The sequence below is a fragment of the Melanostigma gelatinosum genome (assembly GCF_949748355.1).
Source record: "Melanostigma gelatinosum genome assembly, chromosome: 15".
Classification (NCBI taxonomy): Eukaryota; Metazoa; Chordata; class Actinopteri; order Perciformes; family Zoarcidae; genus Melanostigma; species Melanostigma gelatinosum.
Window position 1 is genome coordinate 330,965 of NC_136648.1, and position 11,697 is coordinate 342,661.

An 11,697-nucleotide genomic window follows, 5' to 3' on the forward strand; every position below is an offset into this window, starting at 1 on the left:
GTCCGGTATGAAACTCCGCCCCGCTCCGCAGGGGGAGGACCTCCGGGAGAAAACATGAGGAGACAAAGGCGGAGGATGAAACCAGAGATACCTCACATATATAGTTATTATTTCATTCTATCTATGCAAACATTCAGTTGCTATGTTAAAAAAAAAAAAAAACTGCGACAGCGTCTTTCTCCGGAAACCTAACCGCCAGACTGTCACCTGGTCCGGGTCCAGATGCTGGAGACCGGCGGCTGGAGGCTGTCTCACGGCTCCGAGAGGAGGCATCAGGGCGGCCGGCTGTCAGGTCTCCTCACCCGGCCTGTGGAGGTGTTCATCATCAGCGGCTCGGAGCCGGCAGAGGGGGACCAGCAGCCCGCATCCACATGACATCCTGCCCGCTGACAACACACGGAGTACCGGTCTGATCTCACCGGTCCTCTCTCCTCCTCACTGATCAATCAATACATCCAGCTGTTTGATACACCTGTCGAGAGAGAGAGAGAGAGAGAGAGAGAGAGAGAGAGAGAGAGAGAGAGAGAGAGAGAGAGAGAGAGAGAGAGAGAGAGAGAGAGAGAGAGAGAGAGAGAGAGAGAGAGAGAGAGAGAGAGAGAGAGAGAGAGAGAGAGAGAGAGAGAGAGAGAGAGAGAGAGAGAGAGAGAGAGAGAGAGAGAGAGAGAGAGAGAGAGAGATTTTCCCATTCAGCTGTGGAAACAGAGTCACTGCCCATCTTTCATCAGGCTGAAGACTCACCTCTTCAAGAAGCACTGAGCCTTCACTCAGCACTCACTGAGCATCTATTGTATCCATACGAGCTCATTGCACTGATTGTATTCATGTTAGTTTGTGGCACTTATTGTATTCGTTTGTTTCTGCTGTACGTTGGCTCTGGTTTATGCTCTTAGATGCTTGTTTAAAGGAGATGCACTTATGACTTCTGGTGACGAGTTGTTCTCTCAAACCGATGTTGAATACACTTATTGTAAGTCTCTTTGGATAGAAGCGTTTGCTAAATGACTGGAATGTAATGTAATGGAATCAATCTTTGATCTGGAAATAGATCTGTAGAATCAGGAGCTTCCTCTCCTCTGTCGTCCTTCAGTATCTCAATCTCGTCCTCCGTCAGTCTCTCCGCCGACCTGCTCAGGATCCTCCTGCTCTGCAGGATGGAATTCAGCCCGACTTGAAGCCGCTGCAGGTCCAGGAACAGCTGCCTCCACCATCGCCCTCAGGGTGCTGGTCCCAGAGGAGCACAGCATGTCCATCCTGCTCCGATCACCAGCGCTTCCTGAAGCAGCCAGTGTGAGCACGTGGGCTCCGGTCTCTACATTTAAAATGATTCAATAAATAAAAACCAACAAACAGAAACGTGTCTTTGACTTGCATTTAGACTGTGAGATCTTATTCTCAGTGAACTCCATCTTTGTTCAGCTCTTTTGTTATTTTATGAACTATATTCTTCAGTCTGAAGACTTCCTTCTCTGTGAGACCTCGTCTGTCTTTACTGCTCATGTGTGATCTGACAGAGTTGAACAGCTTCTCTTTGTCAGAGATGTAGTCCTCCACTTTAGCTCCTCTTACATTCTTACTCCTCAGCAGATAATCCTGTATCTCCTCCACACTGTCGCCTTCAGAGCTCCTACAGCTGCCAGCCCTGCACTCTGAGTCCAGTCTCTCAGAGTCCTCCTCCAGACTGGACTCAGAATCCCACTTGTCCCCTCCTCCCTCCCCGTTTGGACCCCACCTGTCCCCTCCTGTCCATTCTGCTTGTCCCCTCTGCCTCCTCAGTACCTTTCTGGTTCTGGTCTTTATGAGAGCCGTTTTTCTCAGGACAAGCTCTACTCTGATGTTCTTTTCCACAACTGAAACATTTTAAATCATCGGTCTTTGCAAAAATCATATAATCAAAGTCCTCTACTGTGATTTTGAACAGGAGGTTGACCTCCCTGCTCCTGTTGTTCGGGATCATCAGTGCATGTCTCCGGTGAGACACCACGTGCTTTAACAGTGGAGACTTACACCCAGAGGACACTTTCCTAACCGGAGACACCACCTTCCCGTGTCTGGACAGCTCTCTGGTTATTGCCTCGTCTCTAATAAACGGTGGAACGTTGGACACAGTGACGTTTACTGCCGGTGATCTGAGAGGATAAACGGGCAGGAAGTTATCGTTCACTTCCATCCCGTTCACTTCCATCCCGTTCACTTCCATCGTGTTCACTTCCATCGTGTTCACTTCCATCCCGTTCACTTCCATCGTGTTCACTTCCATCGTGTTCACTTCCATCCCGTTCACTTCCATCGTGTTCACTTCCATCGTGTTCACTTCCATCCCGTTCACTTCCATCGTGTTCACTTCCATCCCGTTCACTTCCATCCCGTTCACTTCCATCCCGTTCACTTCCATCGTGTTCACTTCCATCCCGTTCACTTCCATCCCGTTCACTTCCATCCCGTTCACTTCCATCGTGTTCACTTCCATCCTGTTCACTTCCATCCCGTTCACTTCCATCGTGTTCACTTCCATCCCGTTCACTTCCATCCCGTTCACTTCCATCGTGTTCACTTCCATCCCGTTCACTTCCATCCCGTTCACTTCCATCGTGTTCACTTCCATCCCGTTCACTTCCATCATGTTCACTTCCATCCCGTTCACTTCCATCGTGTTCACTTCTATCCCGTTCACTTCCATCCCGTTCACTTCCATCCCGTTCACTTCCATCGTGTTCACTTCTATCCCGTTCACTTCCATCCCGTTCACTTCCATCGTGTTCACTTCCATCCCGTTCACTTCCATCGTGTTCACTTCCATCCCGTTCACTTCCATCCCGTTCACTTCCATCGTGTTCACTTCCATCCCATTCACTTCCATCCCGTTCACTTCCATCGTGTTCACTTCCATCCCGTTCACTTCCATCCCGTTCACTTCCATCGTGTTCACTTCCATCCCGTTCACTTCCATCCCGTTCACTTCCATCCCATTCACTTCCATCGTGTTCACTTCCATCGTGTTCACTTCCATCGTGTTCACTTCCATCCCGTTCACTTCCATCCCGTTCACTTCCATCGTGTTCACTTCCATCGTGTTCACTTCCATCCCGTTCACTTCCATCCCGTTCACTTCCATCGTGTTCACTTCCATCGTGTTCACTTCCATCGTGTTCACTTCCATCCCGTTCACTTCCATCCCGTTCACTTCCATCGTGTTCACTTCCATCCCGTTCACTTCCATCCCGTTCACTTACATCGTGTTCACTTCCATCCCGTTCACTTCCATCCCGTTCACTTCCATCGCGTTCACTTCCATCGTGTTCACTTCCATCCCGTTCACTTCCATCGTGTTCACTTCCATCCCGTTCACTTCCATCCCGTTCACTTCCATCCCGTTCACTTCCATCCCGTTCACTTCCATCGTGTTCACTTCTATCCCGTTCACTTCCATCCCGTTCACTTCCATCCCGTTCACTTCCATCCCGTTCACTTCCATCCCGTTCACTTCCATCGTGTTCACTTCCATCCCGTTCACTTCCATCCCGTTCACTTCCATCGTGTTCACTTCTATCCCGTTCACTTCCATCCCGTTCACTTCCATCCCGTTCACTTCCATCCCGTTCACTTCCATCCCGTTCACTTCCATCGTGTTCACTTCCATCCCGTTCACTTCCATCCCGTTCACTTCCATCGTGTTCACTTCCATCGTGTTCACTTCCATCCCGTTCACTTCCATCCCGTTCACTTCCATCCCGTTCACTTCCATCGTGTTCACTTCCATCGTGTTCACTTCTATCCCGTTCACTTCCATCCCGTTCACTTCCATCCCGTTCACTTCCATCCCGTTCACTTCCATCGTGTTCACTTCCATCCCGTTCACTTCCATCCCGTTCACTTCCATCCCGTTCACTTCCATCGTGTTCACTTCTATCCCGTTCACTTCCATCCCGTTCACTTCCATCCCGTTCACTTCCATCCCGTTCACTTCCATCGTGTTCACTTCCATCGTGTTCACTTCCATCCCGTTCACTTCCATCCCGTTCACTTCCATCCCGTTCACTTCCATCGTGTTCACTTCCATCGTGTTCACTTCTATCCCGTTCACTTCCATCCCGTTCACTTCCATCCCGTTCACTTCCATCGTGTTCACTTCCATCCCGTTCACTTCCATCCCGTTCACTTCCATCGTGTTCACTTCCATCGTGTTCACTTCTATCCCGTTCACTTCCATCCCGTTCACTTCCATCCCGTTCACTTCCATCCCGTTCACTTCCATCGTGTTCACTTCCATCGTGTTCACTTCCATCCCGTTCACTTCCATCCCGTTCACTTCCATCCCGTTCACTTCCATCGTGTTCACTTCCATCGTGTTCACTTCTATCCCGTTCACTTCCATCCCGTTCACTTCTATCCCGTTCACTTCCATCCCGTTCACTTCCATCCCGTTCACTTCCATCCCGTTCACTTCCATCGTGTTCACTTCCATCGTGTTCACTTCTATCCCGTTCACTTCCATCCCGTTCACTTCCATCCCGTTCACTTCCATCGTGTTCGCATTTTCAGGGGTCTTCAATTCAGGTTGTAAGGGTTGAAGGGAGAGGAGGCGAGATAAGTGCATGAACTCTGTTTTGTTCGGCCTCTGAGCCATGCGTAGGGAAAGAGCTCAATCCATTCACTTTTGATTGAAGTGTCTGTTCATTCAATTTGATTTTAATACTTTAAGAAGTTCCATCGTGATTATTTCTCACAGAGGGGTTGAAAATACTTTTTTTCCACAACAGTCCAGATTGAGAACATCTCCTCGTGCAAAGGTCCGGAACATTACAATAATATCTAACTTGCGTTATTTGGTGCCATATACACACGTGGAGTAAATTGTTGGTGCCCTTCCGTTAAAGAAAGAAAAACCCACTGAAATAACTTGAAACTGACAAAAGTAATAACAAATAAAAATGTACTGAAAATGAACTGATGAAAATCTGACATTGCTTTTGAATTGTGGTTCAACAGAATCATTTAAAAAATCAAACCAATGAAAATGGCCTGGACCAAAGTGATGATACCCGTAACTTAATATTTAGTTGCACAAGCTTTTGAGGCAATCACTGCAATCAGATGAGATAAGATAAGATAGACTTTATTGTCCCGAAGGAAATTTGTCATGGAAACACACACAGTGTACAGTGTCTGCTGTTAAAAAACAATACAATACAAATAACATATTGCATACATACATTACATACACAGACTGTCGCCAGTCCACATACCCGCACACACAGTACCTACAGTACTTACAAACACATTCACACTGCCCATTGGACAACGCACCAGTAGTGTGTAGTTAAGATATTAAAATAAATAAAAATGGGTGTTCCAGGGTTAAGCTCTGGCTAGCTTTCCAGGGCTTTGATGGACGAGGGGACAAAAGAGTTGTTAAAGCGGTTGAGCTGCACTGGGGACTCTGAAGCGTCTGCCTGAGGGGAGGAGCTGGTATTCAGGGTGGAGGACATGAGTGGGTCTGAAATGATCTTCTGGGCCTGTCTGATGAGAGTTTCATCAAAGACGGCCTGGAGTGTGGGATGCTGTGTGACTCCCATGATCTTCATGGCTTTGTCTTAGCCGGTGATCTGGGCTTTCAGCTGCACACTGAGGTTCCAAACCGCCGGACGCTCTCAACGATGGCGTGGTAGAAGAGGAGTAAGACTTTCTGGTTGACACCAACGACCCTCAGCCTACGGAGGAAGTGGAGCCGCTGTTGGACCCTAGTGCAGACATTTTCTACCTGAACACTCCGTGTCAGTTTATTATCAATGTGTATGCCCAGGTGATCAAGTGATTCCTGTAACGCTCAGTGAGACTTCTGCACCTGTCAGCGGGTATATTGGCCCACTCGTGAGCAAATTGCTCCAGCGGTCTCAGGATTGAAGGGTTCCTTCCCCAGACTGCATGTTTCAGCTGCTTCCACAGATGTTCAACAGCATTTAGATCAGGGCTCATAGAAGGCCACTTCACAATAATTCAATGTTTTGCTCTTATTCATTCGTGGGTGTTCATAGCTGTGTTTTGGGTCGTTATCCTGTTGGAGGACCCGTGACCTGTGACCTGTGACCCGTGACCTGTGACCTGTGACAGCCCAGAACACAACCGAGCCGCCTCAATGTTCCACAATAGGTACAGTGTTCTTTCTTTCTATACTTTATTTTTGTGTCTGTGAAGAGAGCTGATGAGACAAAAAGCTCCAGTTTTGAAATTGGAATTTGCCAAAATGCATATTGACCAGCCACAAAGCTTCTGGGAGAATGTCCTTTAGACAGATGAGACAAAACTGGAGTCCGTCCGTCCGTCCGTCCGTCCGTCCGTCCATCCATTCATTTATTTATTTATTTATTTATTTATTTATTTCGGAGGTTCAGTTCCTCTGATGACCAGCAGGCTGCAGCAGCGCGTCATCACTGCGTGAAAACCACAGAAGAAGACGCGGCAGAAGCCGGAAATGTGTGGACGGACCGAATGAGCCTGATTAGCCTACAGGCTAACTCTCTGTGATGTGAGGTTTATAAACTGAACAGTAAGTTTGTGTTTCATCTTATTCATCCGTAGCTTCTTTAATTAGCTCATAACGGACGCTGAGAGCTGTTGGCATGTAGCATAGCATGTAGCATAGCCCACTTCCGGTCCGGCTGTTAGCGGTTAGCTCAGACTTGTAACATTGATCTGAATCAATAATAACCAGTTGATCACGTGACCTGCAGGTAACTCACACCTGAGTCCGTTATATTAGTACAACAAGCAGTGGTAGTAGAAGTACTCTCATCATGTACTGCAGTCAAAGTACTAATACCACACTACAAATACTCTGGTACAAGTACTGTTCAAAATACTGCATTCAAAAAGTTACTGAAGTATAAGTATGTATGTACAACCAGCAGAATGTACTTAACGTAGAGTACTCACTCTGGAGTTACATTATTATGTACTATTAGAGCAGCGGTTCCCAAACTTTTTAGGCCACGCGCCCCCTTCTACACCCCCCCCCCCTTAACAAAGCAACAGAGCCTATTTACAGCCGCATACAAATCGGACCAATGAGAGAACAGTTTGCTCGCGCGTGGCGTTTGTTTACAAGATAAAAAAGACAAACTCTTCCTGCACCGTGCCTTCTGAAAGGTAACGGACGTTCACCAGAAGATTGGCCAGATTGGCCACATCCGTAGACTCGTCTACTTGCAGAGAGTGAAACTCTTCTTCACGCGACAACTAATGCAGCCAGGATGTCTTCGGACAAAGCATCGATGCGCGCGACACAGTGTTGTTGGACGCGGGATCACGTCCAACTTGTTTGCTTCTCTCTCTCCAATCATACATTCCACCATCTCTTTAACATTGTGTTCCCTCTCCACCACCGCCTCTCCTTCTCCCTATTACGCGGTCAGAATACTACCACAACACGCCGCCTGCCTCCGGCAGAAATGCGCTCATCCACGCACGGGAACAACACCGAGTTGTAATATAAACCTCCATAACACCCCGCCGCTCTCGGCTCATACCTCCCCAGCAACGAGGCACATCATCCGGCCACAATACCTCCAGAATGTCCCCCGGTGAAATCCGGGACTTGGTTTTATGGTTCCGAGTGGCGGCGCTCACCCGTTGGCGCCGGGACGCGAGGTCTCCGGCCGCCCCCGCCGCGAGGCAACCGATCGTCGGGTCTTCAGCCCTCGGAACAGGCCGCGGGGCAACAACTCGTGGGTGGCGGGGTAGAGGCGAGGCAGATCACAGAAACATCATAAAGACCAGAGTACAGCAAAGATATGTTGATGAGAAACGTGTTTAATACGTCAAACACAAACGTCATCAGGGAGAAAATACGTTTGTGGTCAAACGTATTTGAGAATGCATTTTAGTTTTCGGGGAACGTAATGTTTAGGAGACAGGACTGCACCATGAGACCTGAGACCACCATTACATCTTTCCTCTCGCGCACCCCCTATATTAGTGTAGTGCACGCTAACTGTACGGCGTGTAGTGCGCGGTAACTGTACGGCGTGTAGTGCGCGCTAACTGTACGGCGTGTAGTGCGCGCTAACTGTACGGCGTGTAGTGCGCGCTAACTGTACGGCGTGTAGTGCGCGCTAACTGTACGGCGTGTAGTGCGCGCTAACTGTACGGCGTGTAGTGCGCGCTAACTGTACGCCGTGTAGTGCGCGCTAACTGTACGGCGTGTAGTGCGCGCTAACTGTACGGCGTGTAGTGCGCGCTAACTGTACGGCGTGTAGTGCGCGCTAACTGTACGGCGTGTAGTGTACTCTACAGTAAAACCTTCAGTGTATTGTTGTTGCTAAGCCCCGCCCCCTTTGTGCAGGTGTGTGACCCGTGTTTACCTCAGCGGGCGTTGCGGGGGGGGGCGATGGCTCTGATTGAAGGAGTAGGAGACGAGGTGACCTTGCTGTTCTGCTCTCTGCTGGTCCTCCTGGTGTTGCTGCTCGCCTGGATCTCCACCCGCACCTCTGAGCCCCCAGAACACCTGTTCACCTCCACCATAGGCCCCGTCCCCTCACTTGGGACCAGCCCCGTCCACCAGGACAGCCCCCCCTCTTCATCCTCCTCACCCTCCAGCTCTGTGAGTGACAGCTCTCTGACAGAAGCTCTGCCTACCAACACCTCCACCCAGGAGGAGAAGGGGGCAGGGAGGCGGGAGGAGGGAGGAGGAGATGGAGGAGAAGATGGTATCAGGAACAGAGGAGGAGGAGGAGGAGAAGAAGAAGAGTCTTCATCCTCTCAGAGGAACATGGTGGTCAGACTGAAGTTTCTGAATGACACAGAGAGAACAGCTCAGGTCAAACCACAGGACACCATCGGATACATCAAACGGTAACAAAGTACTACATCACTACTGTACCACTGCTGTACCTCTACTACACCACTACTGTACCTCTACTGTACCTCTACTACATTACTACTGTACCACTACTGTACCTCTACTACATTACTACTGTACCTCTACTGTACCTCTACTACATTACTACTGTACCACTACTGTACCTCTACTACATTACTACTGTACCTCTACTGTACCTCTACTACATTACTACTGTACCACTACTGTACCTCTACTACATTACTACTGTACCTCTACTGTACCTCTACTACATTACTACTGTACCACTACTGTACCTCTACTACATCACTACTGTACCTCTACTACACCTCTACTGTACCTCTACTACATCACTACTGTACCTCTACTACATTACTACTGTATCACTACTGTACCTCTACTACATCACTACTGTACCTCTACTACGCCACTATTGTACCTCTACTGTACCTCTACTACACCACTACTGTACCTCTACTGTACCTCTACTACACCTCTACTGTACCTCTACTACACCACTACTGTACCTCTACTGTACCTCTACTACATTACTACTGTATCACTACTGTACCTCTACTACACCACTACTGTACCTCTACTGTACCTCTACTACATTACTACTGTATCACTACTGTACCTCTACTACATCACTACTGTACCTCTACTACATCACTACTGTATCACTTCTGCACCTCTACTACATTACTACTGTACCACTACTGTACCTCTACTGTACCTCTACTACATTACTACTGTACCACTACTGTACCTCTACTACATTACTACTGTACCACTACTGTACCTCTACTACATTACTACTGTACCTCTACTGTACCTCTACTGTACCTCTACTACATCACTACTGTACCTCTACTACATCACTACTGTATCACTTCTGCACCTCTACTACATTACTACTGTACCTCTACTGTACCTCGACTACACCACTACTGTATCACTACTGTACCTCTACTACATTACTACTGTACCACTACTGTACCTCGACTACACCACTACTGTATCACTACTGTACCTCTACTACACCACTATTGTACCTCTACTGTACCTCTACTACACCACTATTGTACCTCTACTGTACCTCAACTACATTACTACTGTACCTCTACTGTACCTCTACTACATCACTACTGTACCTCTACTACACCTCTACTGTACCTCTACTACACCACTACTGTACCTCTACTGTACCTCTACTACACCACTATTGTACCTCTACTGTACCTCTGCTACATCACTACTGTACCTCTACTGTACCTCTACTACACCTCTACTGTACCTCTACTACACCACTACTGTACCTCTACTGTACCTCTACTACACCACTACTGTACCTCTACTGTACCTCTACTACATTACTACTGTACCACTACTGTACCTCTACTACACCACTACTGTACCTCTACTGTACCTCTACTACACCACTACTGTACCTCTACTGTACCTCTACTACACCACTACTGTACCTCTACTGTACCTCTACTACACCACTACTGTACCTCTACTGTACCTCTACTACATTACTACTGTACCTCTACTGTATCACTACTGTACCTCTACTACACCACTACTGTACCTCTACTGTACCTCTACTACACCACTACTGTACCTCTACTGTACCTCTACTGTACCTCTACTGTACCTCTACTACACCACTACTGTACCTCTACTGTACCTCTACTACATCACTACTGCACCTCTACTGTACCTCTACTACACCTCTACTGTACCTCTACTACACCACTACTGTACCTCTACTGTACCTCTACTACACCACTACTGTACCACTACTGTACCTCTACTACATTACTACTGTACCTCTACTGTATCACTACTGTACCTCTACTAACCCTCTACTGTAGGAGTGTTAGTGCTGGCTTTAACCTGTTCTCTACCCTTTCAGGACCTACTTTGCGGGTCAGGAGCAGCAGGTGCGGTTGATCTATCAGGGTCAGCTGCTGCAGGACGACGCTCAGACTCTGGCCTCCCTGAACTTGGTTCATAACTGTGTCCTGCACTGTCACATCTCACCGCACGCTGGTCGGGGGGCTGCGGGGGGGCCTCGGCCCGTGGACCAGGTGCAGGTGGCTCTGAATGTGGGCAGCCTGATGGTCCCCCTGCTGGTCCTCATGCTGTCGGTGCTCTGGTATTGTCAGATCCAGTACAGGCAGTTCTTCACCGCCCCGGCCACCGCCTCGCTGGTCGGCGTCACCATCTTCCTCAGCCTGGTGGCCTTCGGAGTCTACCGCCGCTAGCTGCTCTTCGATTGGCCGCTGCCTCTGCCTGTGTGGTGATGGCAGCAGCCGGGGCGGACCTCTGACCTCAGAGCCAGCCGAGACAATTAGGTTTTTCTGTTGCCATGGAGACGGCGAGTGTTATGAGGACTTTAATTTTAATTAGTTCGTTTTTTAGATCACGTTTCTCATCATCGTGCCTCTTTTACTTTCTGGTTTGTCTGGTTCCTTTTGGTCCTGAAGGTGTCAGACCAGTACCAGACTAGACCGGACCAGTACCAGACTGTAGACCGGACCCATCTGCCTGCTGGATGGAAAGTCTTTTGTGTCAATTACAGCTTTTGAAGAAAGACAGAAATTCTATTAAATCATTTATTTATCTTGTTGTGGTTCTTTGTGTCTCTGGAATCTAACTGAAGAATTTTTAAAGTCTGTTTAGTCTTTAAAGTTCGGAGCACAGACCTCTCTCAGACTAACCCACAAAGTCCCAAGACAGAGGTTGAACATCTGGACTGAGACTGTACTCACTACAAAACACTTAGTTCATGTTCACGAGAACTCAGAGGACCAGCATCAAATCAACTTTTAATC

At 48.3% G+C, this 11,697-nt stretch overlaps 1 protein-coding gene across 1 annotated transcript; it reads left to right on the forward strand.

Moving 5' to 3' along the window:
* The first annotated feature begins 6,450 nt into the window (after window positions 1–6,450).
* On the forward strand, window positions 6,451–11,486 carry tmub1 (transmembrane and ubiquitin-like domain containing 1). Its single transcript, XM_079285578.1, has 3 exons — window positions 6,451–6,544; window positions 8,339–8,847; window positions 10,776–11,486. Exons 2-3 carry the CDS (start codon window positions 8,384–8,386, stop codon window positions 11,125–11,127), a joined length of 816 nt encoding a protein of 271 aa, XP_079141704.1. The 5' UTR covers window positions 6,451–6,544; window positions 8,339–8,383; the 3' UTR covers window positions 11,128–11,486.
* Window positions 11,487–11,697: the final 211 nt, after the last annotated feature.

Excerpts from the sequence above, each read along its gene's own strand:
- tmub1 (XM_079285578.1), top strand. The coding sequence starts at position 8,384 with ATGGCTCTGATTGAAGGAGTAGGAGACGAGGTGACCTTGCTGTTCTGC. Across the intron at positions 8,848-10,775 it reads ACCATCGGATACATCAAACG|GACCTACTTTGCGGGTCAGG; the intron begins GTAACAAAGTAC and ends CTACCCTTTCAG.